General features: G+C 41.5%; 1 protein-coding gene across 1 annotated transcript in view; it reads right to left on the bottom strand.

Annotated features, from left to right (window-relative positions):
• Positions 1-8,615: 8,615 nt before the first annotated feature.
• ITPR2 (inositol 1,4,5-trisphosphate receptor type 2) overlaps positions 8,616-17,104 on the bottom strand; it is a gene marked incomplete in the record, with an annotated part of 493,922 nt that continues 485,433 nt past the window's right edge. The window contains 2 exon segments of the mRNA XM_006140313.2: positions 8,616-11,314; positions 12,290-12,444. Coding sequence (XP_006140375.2) covers positions 11,228-11,314; positions 12,290-12,444 — 242 coding nt within the window.

Raw genomic sequence — 17,104 nt, 5'->3', positions numbered from 1 at the left:
ATCGATGTTTATTGCGGCACTTTTCACGATTGCTAAGTCATGGAAACAACCTAAATGCCCACGAACTGATGAATGGTTAGAAAAACTGTGGCACATATACTCAATGGAATACTACTCATCCATAAAAAACAACAAAACCCTGGCTTTTGAAAGGAAGTGGATGAATATGGAAGACTCACTGCTGAGTGAAGCAAGCCATGCTATGAAGGAGAGGCATTGTATGTCCCTACTTAATATATACCGAGTGTCTGCATTCTAATATATATATTTGAAACCATACTGCTTCTGTTGTTATAGAGCTATAAAATTATACAAAATTATAAGACATATTTTGAACATTATCTTTAAAATTCAGTATTTTGAAATTTTGAAAGTTGTAAACTGTCAAGAATTATGGAGTATGAGCTAAAATTTTTTGCTATGTAAAGTAAATGTTTGTGGAAAAATGTAAAAATAAATAAATGAAAGAAAAAAAAGAACTTACACAGATTGAAGTTGTTTTGTATCAAAGTAAACTCCTACTTAAATTCTGTTTTCCCAAGAACGTCTTGATATCTCCTTGTGTATATTCATATCTGTCTTTAAAATACTTCTTTCTGGGGGGCCACCGCATGGCATAGTGGTTACATTGCTGAACTCCCACATGGCTGACCACCTTTCGAGTCCCAGACCTGGTGGCTTCAAAATCACTCCAGACACATGTGCATGCATGCCCAAGATTCTAGGAGGAGAATGGAGAAAGAATTGCAATGTGGCCATCTCCCCTAGGAGGTGATTTCGTACTTTCCCTCTCATTGTCTCTGTTTCTTTCTCTCTCCAATGAGTGCACATGCCCTATGGTGAAAATTTAAAAAAAAAAAAAGGAAAGAAAAAAAATTCTTCCTCCAGTAGGTGGCATGGAGGTAAAGACTGGATCCCACTTGGCTGACTCTGCAGTTCAAGTCCTGGACTTGGTAGCTTGAAAATCACACCAGGCACATATGCATGGGTGCCCAAAATACCAAGAGGAGAATGGAGGGGAAGGGATTACCGTGTGGCCATTCTCCATTGGAGTGATTTCTCACTTTCTCTCTGTCTCTTTGGCAAGGCACAAGCCCTATAGCAAAAATCTAAAAAAAGATAAAAAATTTCTTGTTGAATGTCTCTAAAACAGCTGAAACTCACTATACCCAAGAACGAACTCATTCCACAGCCTCCCATCTATACCTTCTTTGGCATTCCTTATCTCAGTACACAATACCACCATTTTCTCGTTCAGTAAGCCTAAGCCGAAAGTCACTGTGGCTTCCTCTCAACCTTGGTCCTCATTCACTCAGCCCCTTTCCTACTCTCAGAACCTATTCCTTGAGACCAAACCTTTATCATAGTGTACCTGGGCTTTTGCAAAATTCTTTGAGTATAACAAATACTAAAATAAATGTTTGCTGAAATAAATGATTTTGTAGGCATAGAATTATCATACAAATCTCAAGGTTTGTATGATTTTTATATATCTTATATTTAGGCAACTGAGCTTATTAAAGTAAACTTTGCTTCTGTCCCAGTTGAAGTTCGTAAGGATAGCTTTGATCGTTGCTCCAGTTTTCTGACATTATTGTTACTCTGTCATCAATCTTGTTAACTCACTTCCCAATTTTATGTCATCTCCACATTTTATAATTTTGCTGTCTACTTCTTTATTCCAAACTTTGAAATAAATGTCGGTCAGAAAGAGGCCAAGGGCAGAGATCTAATCACAGGCTGAGGTTATTTTACTCTACTCTAACATTAAGTAACATCATTCACTTGCATACATATCTGTAGAACTCCACTTTCATGCAGGACAAATGTTTCTATTTTGTCTACAAGAATATCATGCAAACTTTTCTTAAGTGATCCGGTGAAATCAGTATAAACTGTGGCTCTGTTGTTTACTGAATCTATAATTCTGGAGTTTTTAGAAATATGCAAATGAATTTGGTTAACTTTTCTTAGGAAATACTTGCCAGATTTAAGTCATTACAGCTTTTTTCTTTTATTAAAATTTTCTTTATTAAATTACAAAAACAGTTTCAAAATCTACAAACGTTTAGAAATAAAAAAGAAAATGTTGAGAACAAGCATATTAAAAAAGAAATGAAAAAATATATATCCGAAGATATTTTGTCATGAATATCATTATAGTATATCTTGTTTAAGTCTTTTTAAAACACATTTTTTTTTTGAGAGGTTTTTACTATAGAGTTTGTGTGCTCACCAGGAAGACAGAAAAACAGAAAGTGAAAAATCACCACTCCCTCCCCCCCAGGGGGATGGCCATGCCACAATTCCTTCTCCTCCATTCTCCTCTTGGGATCTTGGGCATGCATGCACATGCGCCCGGCATGAGTTTAAGCCACCAGGTCCAGGACTTGAACCGTGGTTGACTATGTGGGAGTCCAGCAACATAGCCATTACACTAACTGCTGGTTCCTTGTTCAAGTCTTTTTGAGAAGCATGCTTTCATATTGTTAATAGTGTAATAGTGTATAAACAATTTTGTAGTAATTTTTTTTTTCTTTTGGAGAGGTTTTTGCTATAGGATGTGTGTGCTCGCCAGAAAGAGAGAAACCAAGAGACAGAAAGCAAGAAATCACCCTCCAGGAGGGATGGCCAAGCTGCAATCCCTTCTCCTCCATTCTCCTCTCAGGATCTTGGGCGTGCACACACATGCGCCCAGCATGAGTTTAAGCCACCGGGTCCAGGACTCAAACTGTAGTCGGCTACATGGGAGTCCAGCACTGTAGCCATTATGCTGGTCCCAATTTTGTGGTAATTTAAATTTTATTTATTTATTTATTTTAAAGAGAGATTTTTGCCATAGGAAGCCTACACTCACTGGAGAGACAGAGACAGAAAACAAGAAAACATCTCCCAGGGAAGATAGCCACCTCACAATCCCTTCTCCTCCATCCTCCTCTCAAGATTTGGGGCATGCACACAGACATGCCTGGTGTGAGTTTTAAGCTACCAGGTCTGGTACCTAAGCTGCAGTCAACTACATGAGAGTTCAGCAACATAACCATTATGCCATCTGCTGGTCCCTTTGTAGTCATTTTATAAACTTATCCGGCCTGTTTTCCAATATTGCCTCAGTTTATATCTCATAAGTTTCATAACATTTTATCCTGTCTGACTGCTAAGTTTATTTTTAAATTTCCTATATGGTGCATGCACTTACAGTAAAAAAACAGAGTGTGGCAGGAGAGAAAGTGAGAAGTGAGAACTCAACCCCTGGGGGGATGGCCAAGCTGCAAATCCTTCTCTTCCATTCTTTTTTCAGGATTTTAGGCATGCACAGATATGCACCCTGTGTGAGTTTCAAGCTACCAAATCTGGGACTCAAACCATGGTCGACTACACGGGAGTCGAGCAACATAACCATTATGCCATCTGCTAGTTCCCTGACTATTAAGTTTTTAAATACACCCAAATGATTGGACATTTGATATATCCGTTTTTTTATTATAAGTAATAATATTATTACTATTTTATATAGAATGATTTTTTAAAAATATTTTTCTTAGATAAATCCCAGAAAGTATATATTTGGGTTGACTTTCTGGTGCCTAGTACATGTATTTGCATTAGGTATGTTGGATTATGCCGTAGTAACAGATGATCACGTACTGCTATTCTCATTTACTTAATGACAGAAAAGGGGGAATCTGAAATTTCAATGCTTTTAACACATGCAAGTTTATTTCTCACTCACCAGTTTTGTTGCAGGTCTCAAGGCTCCAGGGTAGTTCTTTTCAAAGAGGTGACCTAGGTTGGTTCCAACTTGGCCTCCGTGATTGACATGGTGGGGACAGACCTGGAGGTGGTGCAGGGCTTTTTACTGCCTCAGCTTAGCTATACCCACAAGCCATTGGTCAGGACTAGGCATGTGTTTCCACTCAATTGCAGGGATGCTGGGAAGTGTCTTGAGTGAGCCTACTATAAAAAGTAGCATCGCTATTGGTGAGCATAAGATCTCCTCCAGTGGTGGGGTATTGTACTGTGTTAATTTACCTAAGCCACAAGTACATTTCCCACCCTTACTCAGTGAGTGACACGTCAGGTTTGACTAGAGGAGGTATTTTCATGGTTTTTGAACCTAGAAGTGAAGCTCTAGCCACTACATTAGGAAGGATAGGCGGCAGGCATCGCTGCGACTCACACCCTCATCTCCAGGTTTACCTAGTTGGTGGGGTTAGCAGCTGGCACACAGTCCTCCAGTTCCCATCAGATCTCCTCCTGCAGCCCGGGATCCTGAGTCAGATGTACCTGCCACTTCACGATGATGAAATACACCAATCTTTTCTTTTTTCTTTTCTTTTCTTTTCTTTTTTTCTTTTCTTTTCTTTTCTCTTTTCTTTTCTTTTTTTTTCTTTTCTTTCTTTTCTTTTCTTTTCTCTTTTCTTTTCTCTTCCTTCCTTCTTTCCTTTCTTTCTTTCTCTTTCTCTTTCTTTTCTTTCTTTCTTTCTTTCTTTCTTTCTTTCTTTCTTTCTTTCTTTCTTTCTTTCTTTCTTTCTCTCTTTCTCTCTCTCTCTCTCTCTCTTTCTTTCTTTTAGAATTATTATCTTCAAATTTGCTATACGGCATGTGTGCTCACCAGAGAGAGAAAGTAAGAAAGCAAGTCACCACGTCCAGGACATGAAGTGTGGTCAGCTATGCGGGAGTCCAGCCTTTAACCACCACGCCACCTGCTGGCCCACTAATTTAGTTTTTAGGTTACCTGCACTGAGGAGTTTGGAGGTGGTGAGAACTACATTCAAATGTTTGTTCTATAGCTTTCAGTTTGTCATTGCTCTTCCCTGCTTCCCTCCCAGCTTTTCGACCCAGATGCCAGTCCCATGGACTTACTATGACTTCACACCCATTACCAGGTACAGAAGCCCAAGCCCACCATGTGGTTCTTCATCAGCTCCTCACAATTCATGATGTCTAAGCCCTAAAATAAGTCTTTCTGTCCATGCTGCCCATAGTGACTTTGCTTCCCTAGGAGAACCCTAACTGGTAGTTGTATATCAATATACTTAAAAAAATTATTCATTATTATTATTTTGATTTTACCAGAAAGAAAGAGAGAAAGAGAGAAAAGGAAAGTGAAAAAGCAAGCCGCCAGGTCCAGGACTAGAACCACAGTTGACCATGTGAGAGTCCAGCACCCTAAGCACCACACCACCTGCCAGCCCCCATACATTAATATAATTTATAAGAGGGCTCAATTATAAGCTACTGTAGCCACAGGATTTGTATTTCAGTATAGTGCTAAGAAGACCGGGATCACAACAGAACATTTGATCCACACTGGAAGGGAAGAGGGGACAGATTCTGGTTCACAGGGAGGAGAATGCGAGTGCCTAAAGCGAAGATAACTATAAAACAAAACCGAAAGCAGAGAGCGGTCTCAGAGCAGCTCTTTCCTCTGCAGTTGAGGAAGGGGGAAGGGAAACTCTGGAAGCACAGGCCCCAGGGCTGAGGAAGAAATCCGCGCCTGGACCCCCATCCCCACATCTGCGAGGAGGCCGACTCTACCTGGAGCTGGCTTTGCCACAAGGGCCAGAGTTAAAAGGGAATAGGTTAATAAAGGGGAAAATCCATTTTGAAACTGTAAAACCTAGAATTTTCTGTTGAATGGAGTCAATCAATTGGTTTCTGTCCCTCTTGTTTTGCTTTAGTTTTTGCTATAACGTAGGTGAGCCTGCCAGGGAGACAGAGAAGGGGAAAGTGGGAACCCTCTCCCTGAGGAGGGATGACCGTGCTGCAATCTCCTTTCCTCCAGTCTCCTCTCGGGATTATGGGCATGCATGTACACGCGCCTGGCGTGACTTTCAAGTCGCTGGGTCCCAGACTCAAACCATAGAGCTGACCATATGGGATCCAGTGCTCTAATTTACATCTACCTGCTGGCCCTTTTTCTGTATGGACTTTGTTTTTTCTTTTTAAAGATCTGCTATAGTTGTATGTGCTTTTCAGGGAGAGAGAGAAAGGGAGAGCAAGAGAGAAAGTAAGCCACACCCACCTCTGCCCCGGAGGGTTGGCCACGCTGCAATGTCTTCTCCTCTACTCTCCTCTCAGGATTTTGGACATGCACACACATACACCCAGTGTGTTTTTTAAGCTGCTGTGTCTAGGACTTGAACCATGCAGTCCACTATGTGGGGTTCAGCCACCTTTACACCATGCCCCTTGGCTGGCCCCATCCTATAAGTATTTTACTTGCATAAAGTTCCAACTCTTGTTTCTTTGTTGAACTAGGGACACATGTGACGTGCCAGCACCTCCGTGGTGGAAGAGGGACATGGGAAAGGCTGAAGCACCCAGATTTCAGGCCTGGGATATTCTCCGAAGACCAGACCTTCCTAAGACTTCTCAGAGCAGCCCAGTTGGGCATTTAAAAGCAGGTGGATCTGTGAGCTTCCATCACCCTCCCCTCCACATCCACGCCTGCCCTTAGCGCCAATTACTCTCACTGTGCAACTTCCCTCCCCCAACCTTTCCTCTAATTCCAAACAAAACAGTTCTTGCCACACTGCTTCAAGGAACTGTGGCACACTGGAAAAGACCCACGTGAGCAAAGAATGCTAATCACAGATTACATGTGATCCATGCCCCCCCGTGTCCCGACCTCATGCTTAGTTTTCTTCTGAACAGAGCTATCATTTGAAACGATGGGTGCTGGGAACCAGGAAATCCTAGATTATCAAACGGCCAGCGCCCACTGAGCTCACCCCAGGCATCAGATACAACATAGCTATAGCAGTAGCTATGGTTAAATCGGGGATCTGGCCAACTCCCAGTCCATCCTGGACACATCGGTCCATCTGTATCAGCTCACCCATGTGGTCTGAATCACAAGTCTTTGCACCTCATGTCTCGCTGTGTAAAACAGCAATAATAATGCCTTTCAGATCAGTGGAGACATTACTTAGAAACATGGCAAGAAACGAATAAAGCACTTAAAGTATCACATATAAAAATTATGCAAATCCAATTTTATTATTAATATTAACTTATAAATTACCTGACCTTGACATTATATTAGAATCTTTTTTTTTTTTTTGAGGCAAATATAGTATTCCTCTTCTGCGAGGGGAAAAAAGTCGACTTGGTGATGTAAGAAGTACTGGTGTGATAATTTCATAAATTATTCAAGTCTGTGGAAACACTCCAGTTTGGACACTGGTACCTGGGTTTGCTTTCAGATTTCTCCATTTCCACATGCCTGTTAGCTCTCTGCTTGGTTTTGGTACTGTGTATCCTTCTACTACATGGGATAGCCTTACCAGTAGTTGTTTCACAGAGAGCAGCAAACGTGATTAGAGGGCCTGAAAAACTGGAATTGGTTGTGGACTGTTGAAATGCAGAGCTCCCCCATGTAAAGTGCAGGATTCCCCAAGTTTGTTTGTTACTTGCCAGACTCCTGTAGGGTCTGAGTTTGTGTTGAGGATGTTCCCCCTGCTGTGTGTGGTGTTGAGTATCACAGCACACTGGAGAGGGTCTGTGAGTCACAAGGTGCTGATTTATTGTCTACACAGCTTTGAGAACGGCTGTAGGGAACACTCCGTCTATCGCAGCTCTTCCACAAGGCATTACTCTCTGCAAGTCTGAGTTACTCTCAAGTCTGTCATCTGTTCCATCATAATGCCCCTGCAATATTTACTCCCATATGTCCAATTTACTAGATCCCTAGAGGGCAAGTCCTTTATCTCCTATTATCAAACATGTACTTCTTCTTTTTCCCTACTGATAGCGTACGTGAAACGGAAGTTGCCTTCTGTACCACCACCCAAGTCCCCAGCCTCTCTACTCAATTTAGTCCCAAGGGGTGGAGATAGAAGATGGGCCACATGGCAGGACTGTCCGTAATAAAACAACTATCAAATAGAGGAAGCATCCATGACATTACCTTGTAAGGTGAAAACATGGAATATGCATGCAATCAATTGAAGCCACCGGGTCCGGGACTTGAACCGTGGTCGACCCCATGGGAGTCCAGCGACATAGCCATTATGCTAACTGCTGGTCCCAGAAAATAAAGCCTTTTCTAAGTAAACTTTTTCAAGAGGTGCAAAATATGATACATCTTCGTGCATATACAATCTATTAATTGGGAACCAGCAGTTAGCGTAATGGCTATGTCGCTGGATTCCCACGTAGTCGACCACGGTTCGCGTCCCGGACCCGGTGGCTTAAAACTCACGCCGGGTGCATGTGCGTGCGTGCCCAAGATCCCAAGAGGAGAATGGAGGAGAAGGGATTGCAGCGTGACCATCCCCCCTGGGGGGTGATTTCTTGCTTTCTGTCTCTCTGTCTCTCTCTGTCTGTCTGGCGAGCGCACGCGCCCTATAGCGAAAATCTCTCAAAAAAAAAAAAAAACAATCTATTAATTAACATTCTAGTTCTATAGAATATAACCATTTTTTCATGTAAAAATGCTGCTCTAATGTAGAAAGCATACTTGCATCGATCTCTTGAGCCTCAGAATGGAACACACAGGGGAACAAAACCTTTTTGCAATAAGAAATATTATTCAGCAGAAACTGATACTTTTAAACCAATATGGGTTTTACTAACTAAATTAAAAAAACAATTCACTTAACATCAAATTTGAAGATGATTGCGTTTATTTGAATATCACTATATAAATAGGAAGATGTTACCTGATACACCTTAAGGTCAAATATTCCAGTTGCATTAACAAACATATACATAACAAATATAAATTTATATCAAATGTCAAATTTCTCCAGTCTTATCTTCTTTTTCACAAATTTAACATCCTAGAAAGTGCCTTTCTGTGTGCTTTTGTTTATTGTGCTATAATCTCTAGGCATATAGGCAGGAAAGAAAAGGCATTAAAAGCACAACGGAGAAATATTTAAATTTTGATAAAATAAGAGTCTTGTTAGTCGCAATTTTTTTTGGGGAGGGTACTTCCCATAAAAGCAACTCTGCTGTGAAACAGGGAACTGTCACTACACAGTGGTCGGCAACACTAGGTCATTTTCACATAGCAGTTACATACTTGGGGGCTTATTCCTTAAACAAAGAACTATCACAATGTCAGAAAAGACCAGACGGTTCATCATCTGAAAGGCAGGTTACTCACATCTGTACAAATTAATTTATTTGAACCTTGACTTTTAGTTCAGACATCAGAAATATTTTATTTTATGCTGAAACAGAGAAAGCTTCCTATATTGGGTTATATTCACTGTTTAGCACTTTTCCCCTTCATTTCTCTATTCATAAAACTTGGTCTGATTAAAATATTTTCAAGTGTACTTTTTACCGAATACTGTTAATCTTGGATTTTAAAAATGGCTGCCTTAGATTACTTTGATTTTTGGTGAAGACATTAGAAACAAACAAAGCAAAATGTGATAAAGCTTACAGTTTTAATAAAGAATTAAGGGTAATTTGATGACAGCTGAATTTCTTAAATATTGATTAAATGTCAGCATAGGTCAAAAATCTGTGCTGCACGTAGTCATATGGCAACTTCTGAGTATCTTTAGATCAGGGACGTCAGGGTTCCTTTGCTATTGACTGGACAAGTACTGTGATGGTAGAGTGAAGAATTCTTAGCTTGAGGTGGTACTGGGACACCAGTAATAGATTCAGTCTCAATTTGCTGCTCTGGGTTCCAGTGGCTTTATTTCAAGTCTACATTTCAACAGTATTTGTAGGGAGGATTGGTTCAGGCTTCCTTTATAATCTATAGAGATTATGAGCTGACATTTAAAAAAACAAAACAAAACAGTAGGTTAAGCTATATAAGAACAATCCCAAAGGTTTAAAGACTGTTGTAGCAAACCCTATCTGGACCTTAAACCTTGGTGATAATAAGAGTTTAAAGACTCTGGACATGACTTTTACTCTCGTTAGGCAGAGGCCAGAAAGTCAAATTGCAAAGCATCTGCCAGAGTCTGGTGTCATGTGCTTTTGATCCCTTGTCACATAGCCATTGTCTGAACACTTTCATTATCCGTATTTTGCTCTAATAATCTAAATGTGTAGTCTCCAAGAATAATCTGACCACACCAGGTTATTTTCTCCCTCAACAAATTCTGATTACGTGACTTACATAAAAACAATTTCAGTAAGAGATTATTATCTTTTCACATTTTAAAAGGCCCTTACTATTATAGTTTTAAATATGCAATTGAAATGCTGCATTTGCTTGAGTATTCAATATATTTCTTGAATTTTTCCCCCCAACCACAGGAATAGGATAAATAAAAACACTCAGTTCCTTAAAGCAGTTCTTTAAGCATAGCAAACGTGAATCAAATAGCTTTTACTCCATGTTGACAGAAGGCAATGCCACCACCATCCTAACTTTCTCAATATTTTCTGTCACCTTTAAGTGTTTTCCTTTATTAATTTCAATATAGTCAATACTATAATAGCATACATACGTTCTAAAAAAAATTCTTCCCTGGGGCTTACTGTTGGCATTTTCCTCCCTAAATCTTCTTAAATCTTAGCCTATGCATGACTTAAAACATGTTTAAAACAAGTTATATGAAAATCTCCTTTGGTGCTCCACACTGAGGACCCCAGCTGAGTCTTGGAGAAAGTGATCACATTCCAGTTATGTTGTCAGCATGAGGGGCGTAAGCTCCTGAGCACTGAGTTCCCAGAGCTGTAAATCCATTGTGTTTCATGTTATAAATCAGGAAATTGCCCTGTGACAGCCACGATTTAGAAGCATTAGCATTTTTCTTTTTAACTCTCATTTTTCATCTCTTCAGGTATTTTCCTTAATAAAACTTAGCCACCAAAGTATGACTTCCTGTATCGCTGACCTACATGCCACAATTACAAGAAATAAATCCAAACTGACCATGACAGAGGTTGCAGTCAGTGTCATGGAAGGAAAAACCAACTCCTGTGGACTTAGCAAAAGGTAGTTCTCCCTGCCCAGCGTCTCCTTCCACCCCTCTCCCCCTCTGCAGCCTCTGGAGCAAGTTCCTGCACGTTGTATTAAGAATGCATGATGTGTGCCTTCCAGCTGCTGCATTTTAGGCTGGGTCTCCTCGGCCATGAAAACAGTTATAAATTGTTCTCGGAGCTAAACCACTCAACATCTTGGCACTTGGTTGTTTTTAACTTTTCAACAATAGGCACTGTTCACTCCCCTCCATCTCAGTTCTTTATTCAGTGATCAGGCAGGACACTGATGAAAGGCTAGTCACGGCTTCCCCCCATGGTATCAGTGTGGTGGCATGTGATGATTCACATGGGGTGTGTTTGATCCGAGGAAGCCCAGTCTCTGCTTATTCTTCCTTTGTTCTGTCATCTGGGGGAAAAGAGAAAGAGAGTGCTGAGCTGCGTTTCCCCACTCTTATCTCAGCAGTGCTGGGGGCCCACAACAGTTTTGGGTTAAGATCTCCCCATTACCTCCTCTCCAGCATCATGTGGAATATATTTTAAGAAATAATTTTTTTAAGTGACTTTCTATAAACAGAAAAAGAGCAACCCTTCTCTGTGGTTAGGAAACAGGAACCCTCGTTCTTTTAAAACAGACCTTGCGTGTTGCCTAATTATCACCACTACCACCGTCACTCTAATAACTACCACAGTTGCTGTTGATATTTTTATAATGCTGTCCATTTTGTATGATCAAGTTGATTATAGCACTGAAGTGGCAGGTACAAATGATGATCTGCTTTTCCCATGAGGTTAGTAACTGCTATCAAAGCAGAAAATATGATTTTCCGGAGCTAGCAGTTGGCGTAATGGCTATGTCGCTGGACTCCCATGTAGTTGACCACAGTTCTAGTCCTGGACCCAGTGACTTGAACTCACGCTGGGTGCGTGTGCGTGCATGCCCAAGATCTTGAGAGGAGAATGGAGGAGAAGGGATTGCGGCGTGGCCATCCATCCTGGGGGGGTGGGTGATTTCTCACTTTCTGTCTCTCTCTGTGTCTTTCTGGTGAGTGCACATGCCCTATAGCAAAAACCTCTCCAAAAAAAAAAAAAAAAAAGAAAAAAAAATATTCCATTAAAAAGGACAAAGTAGTCCTTGTATTTTAGCATCATCTTCTTTGAGTCTTCCACAGAAGAAGTGACACACAAGGATAGGGACAGGAGAAGTGGGATAAGTGGAAATCTCTGCTTGCAGATATGGTTCTACAGTACAAAGGAAGTTGCACTATTAGAGTACACAGTCCTCCGTGATAATACTTAGGCTCCCGGAGTCTCCCGTCTCTCCTTGCTCAAGGTGGTGAATGCTTCCACCCTCGTCCAGCACCACCTCACTGAGCGGACTTACCTGTTCCTTGAGCTCTGCCAGCTGACCTGACAGCTGTTTGACCAGACTCATGGTTGATTCTAACTTCTCCTGAAGGTTCCGAATCTCATTTTGCTCACTGTCGCCTTCATTGCAAACGAGAGACATGGCTCGCATCCGGGGAAACCAGTCCAAATGTTTCTCCTAAAAGCAAATAAATACATAGGTACAAGGGAGTAAGTATGGAAGAGAGCCTGCAGTCATATAAAAATACTTACAAGTGTGCAAGATTATTCACATTTGTATCAAATCTCTTGGCCTGAAAACCAAAAGTACTCTATCTGGCCAGGGGTGGGAGGGGCTGAGGTGGGAATGAGGTGGAGTTACACGGCTTTCACAGGCTAGGGGAAGGGCTCAGATATTGGAACACACTTCCTAGGGCTCCCAGGGAGGTCCTGGGCAAAGCGTTGAGAACAGCAGCACGAACCCTGCAGGCATTCAGTGAGTTTCAGCGGGTGATGAGGTAGGGTCTGGAGGCTGGGGAGAGCTGGTCTAAGTGTGTGTGGGTATAGCACTGATGTGAGGTGTTTCTTCCCCCTGGCACAGAAAAAAAAGAGGTGGCGGTATAGGAGGGTGGTGAAAGAAATGTTTCAGTTCCGGTTACCCACGCCAATTTACCTTCCACTTCTCCCATGTAGGCACCCCACCAGCTCTCTCTGGCTTCTGGGCTCCACTTAGGGAAGAGGGAAGTGGGAGGGCATGGCCCTAGGTTACTCTGTCTGCTCCCACTGAAAACTGTATTCTAGTGGGGTGAGGTGTCAGAATTAGACTTCCCCAGAAGGCATAGCTGGTGCCACTTCTTTTTTTTTCAGGGGAAATTGGGTGTAAGCGTCGTGAATGTGCATGTGTTTCTCCCCCACTGTGGTGGAGATGGACAGGCAGATATTAAGTTCTCTTGAAAAGTCTAATTGCTGAATGTTATAGAATCACTGTGTATGGCAGGCATTACATTCTGAACCCTCTAAAACACTCTGCAAGGTAAATCATACGGTCCTCATTTTCCAGATAAGACAAGGGGCTCCAATAGTTTAAGCACTCATGTCACAAGCTAGTAAATGGCAGGGTTGAGATTTGAAGCCCTTTGACCATTAATTGTGCCAGTCTTTATCTATCCACCTATTTCTCCAAGTCACTCTCTTAGCAAGCTGTAAGCTTCCTGCTTAAGATTCTTTCCACTCCACAAAGGTCCAGTGAAGTGGCTGCAACAACCTCTGATCCAGAAATCCTTACAATGAGAGTCACCAGGGCTCTCTTCTCAAAGTTAAAGTAGAGAGGCCCAGTGTCTGCAACTTTGGCCTGCTGTCTCAGTCTTACCTGGCCCTGGGGTTGGTTTTTTGTTGTTAAATTCTTTATAGTCCCCTACCAGTAAAGGCAGTGAAAAGGGATTAAAGATAAAACAAATTGAAGAGGTTCAAACTGCATTTAAACAGCTGGAGCTAATTAGCATTTCAAAGGCGAACAGCAATTTACTCTGAGTGCGGAGCGACAGACTCATTCCTTCAATCTATCCTTTAACATCAATCGTCAGGTGTTTAGGGATGGAAGTCTGACAAGACTGTGTTTCTGATCTCCAGGAGCTTGTGGTTTAGGACGGCCCTCCCTAAGAGAGTGGACTGCACGCTGTGGATATCACAATCCCTTATGATTGCTACAGATCCCACCTCCACCCCCTTACCAATTCGGAACTCAGGGCATGTGTGTGATCCTTATGTCACTAAAGTGTAAGAACTCTGGTCTCTGAAGACAGGATAAATGATGGCTGTTGAGGCAGTGGCAGAGTAGGGAGATTAAGCAAAGGGGAAAAAATCTGAAGCAGCTGTTGGAGGGAAAGGGCAGAGGAACCCAAATTAGGACCCATTACTAGCCTGCAGGTTGCTATTAAGGGTCCAGCGGAGCAGGGGACCATGCCTTGAAAAAACTGCTGCAAAATCTGTGGTTCACCGATAGCCCAGGTGGATGTGCAGATGAGGCAGAGAATGGAACTGGGGCCGGCTGCTGGGTCTCCCCAGGAAGGGCCTCAAAAAGAGTAGAGAAGCCAGGAATGTCAGCTACGTGGTGTTTGGGGTGATGACTACTCACGTGTGGAGTGATGGAAAGCATGGAGAACAGACCCATGCTACATGCCCTACAAGCACTTAATCCTCTCAATGGCTCAGTGAAGCTGGTTCTGCTATCTGTCTGGTACTGTTACTGTAATATTATCTATTACCTGAGCTACACACAAATGAAAAAAACTGAGATCAGCATATTGATTAGTTGAGATCTTAACTCCGATCTATCTGCACTGAGGGTGCTGACAGGACAGGGAATGGTGGACAGAAAGTGAAATAATGTCATTTAAAATTCTGAAGGTAGAACAACTTAAGGAAATAAATATTCTGGGTGAGAATGCCTTCAATCTGGTAAAAGTAAATACAGCTGAGCTTGGGGAGTTAATGTGTAATAGGTATAGAATTTAGCTGGCAAGGTGAAAATGTTTCTGGAGATGGACAATGGTGAAGACTGCAGAACAATGTGAATGTACTAAAGGCCATGACTATGTTAATGGTTAAAATGGTACATTTTATGTTACATATATTTTTCCACAATAAGAAAAATATCACAGAACTTGCAGAGGCTAATCTTTTAGATTAATTGCACCCAAAGGCCCTGAGGCAGGTCAGCAGTGGGGGGTGAATGAGGAGGATGTGGGCTTCTAAGGGTCAAATTTGTGATGAATGTACAAAAGTGATCAGAAGTTACTAGAGGACAGCGATGGGATGGACTAGAAAAGACACGGATCTTTTTTTTTCCTTTTTTTTTTTTTTTTTTTTTGGTATAAGGTATATGTACACGCTGGAGAAAGGGAAAAAGAGAAAGTGAGAAATTACTCCCCAGAGTAGATAGCCACACTACAATCCCTTCTCTTCCACTCTCCTCTTGGGATTTTAACTGTGCACACACATGTCTGATGTGTTTTTCAAGCCGCTGGGTTCAGGACTCAAACTGCAACGTTAACTGCAGGGATCCAACTGCTTTAACTACTATGCCACTGGCTGACCTGAAAGATGCATTTCTATGAAAGGCTAAAGGTGTAATGACTTTTTAGTGGACCTGCTCCTGGGACCCTCAGTACAAAGGGGTTGGAAACTAGGAAGCTGCCACCAGAAGCTAAAAGAGAAGGAATCTGCTGTGGTTTGAGAATGTTTGTCCCCACCAAAGCTCACACTCAGTTACATTCAGCTGCTATTGTAATAGTAGTAAGAGGTGGGACCTTTAAAAGTGATTAGGCCAAGAGGACTCCACCCTCAAGGATGAGATTGGTGCTGTTACATAAGGGTGGTTTGGCCTCTTGTTTTCTCCCACCTTGTCCATGAGATTATGCACCAACAAGACCCTTGCCAGGTGCCAGCCCTATAATATTGGACTGCCCAGCCTCCAGAACTGTGAGCCAGTAAATTTGTTCATTATAAATGACCCAGTCTCAGGTATTGCTATAGCAGCATGAGAGAATAGGGCTCCCCTTGAGAGAACCAAGACAGCATTCTGAGAGAGGAGAGTTGATCTATATATAAGGGAACAGGGACTTCAGAGTGGCTGTTAAAGCTGAAGGATTTGGGAGCAACAGATGACTAGGCTCGGGGTGAGAAGGTACCAGGTGACAAGGTGATACCCAATGTAAGGAATGGTGAAAACGTCAACTTTCAGAAAGTTTTAAAAAAAGAGGAAAAATGTTCTAATACTTAGCAGACTGCAACTCTGCTAAAGAAAACATGGGTTAGAGTTTCTGAAACTGCCTTCAAAGAAATACTATTGCAGGCAGCATCCCAGGGAGCTGGATCTGTCAGGTCCACGGCCTCTCTCAGCAGACCATCACTGGAACCATCTGGGGCCTGGCACTCTTTCTCTTCACATTCCTTCTTCATTTCTTCCTTTGTTCATCCATTCATTTAATAATTCCTATTTGTGTCTCCTATTCTCCTGCCTGTGCTAGGCACTGGGAAAACAACAAAGAGAGAACACAGCACAATTCTTGTGCTCCTGAAATTTAGTCTAGGTGGAGAGCAAGACTTCAAAGGATGACAAAAACAATGACTAGCCATGATATTGTACTAGGTAGGAAAGCTACCACATAATTATATTCTGTGGTCCTTTCTCTTAGTCCCTAAAAACCGTTGTCTTCTCCAACACTCTTTTTGTTTTTCTAATTGTTCTTTCCTCCTTCTATCTTTGTTTTTATTTGCTTCTCAGCCTTTTCTCTCTGACTTTTCTGCTTCTCATTTTATTTCTCCCTATGTATCAACAGACCTTAATCTGGAACAGAAATACAGTATGTAATTAAATTTAAAAAAACTTTCAATGGTTCTCTTTCTTAATGTTCAAGGGCCCTGAGAAGAATGTTTTACATCTCTTACTAAAATAAGAAGTAACCAATTTAAAGTGATGATTTAAAATTTTTCCAAATAAAGTTGTCTTTGAAAAATAAATCTCACAACTAAATTTTCTTCAGAATTAAAGCAGAAAGTACATTCTTTTCACCAAAGTTAACTCAAATACAGTAGTGTTCTTAGAACAAAAAGAAATTCCTTTTGTTCTTAGAACAAATACAAATGCAAGTTCTTACATGCTTTTCCATAGGAAGTAGATCCCAATTAAACATCGAGAAGTTCCTCGTTCTGCTCTAATGTCTTCCATGGAAGGTGCATCCTGAGTAGGGTAATGAGAAAGGTGAGACCCTGCACTTTGGTCTAAGCTATTGGGTTGTCAGGAAAAGTCATGACACGTTTTTGCATAGAAAAATACATCATGACTTTCCCT

The sequence above is a fragment of the Tupaia chinensis genome, unplaced genomic scaffold (assembly GCF_000334495.1).
Source record: "Tupaia chinensis unplaced genomic scaffold, TupChi_1.0 Scaffold000028_1, whole genome shotgun sequence".
NCBI lineage: Eukaryota > Metazoa > Chordata > Mammalia > Scandentia > Tupaiidae > Tupaia > Tupaia belangeri.
This window is presented reverse-complemented; position numbering and strand designations above follow the sequence as displayed.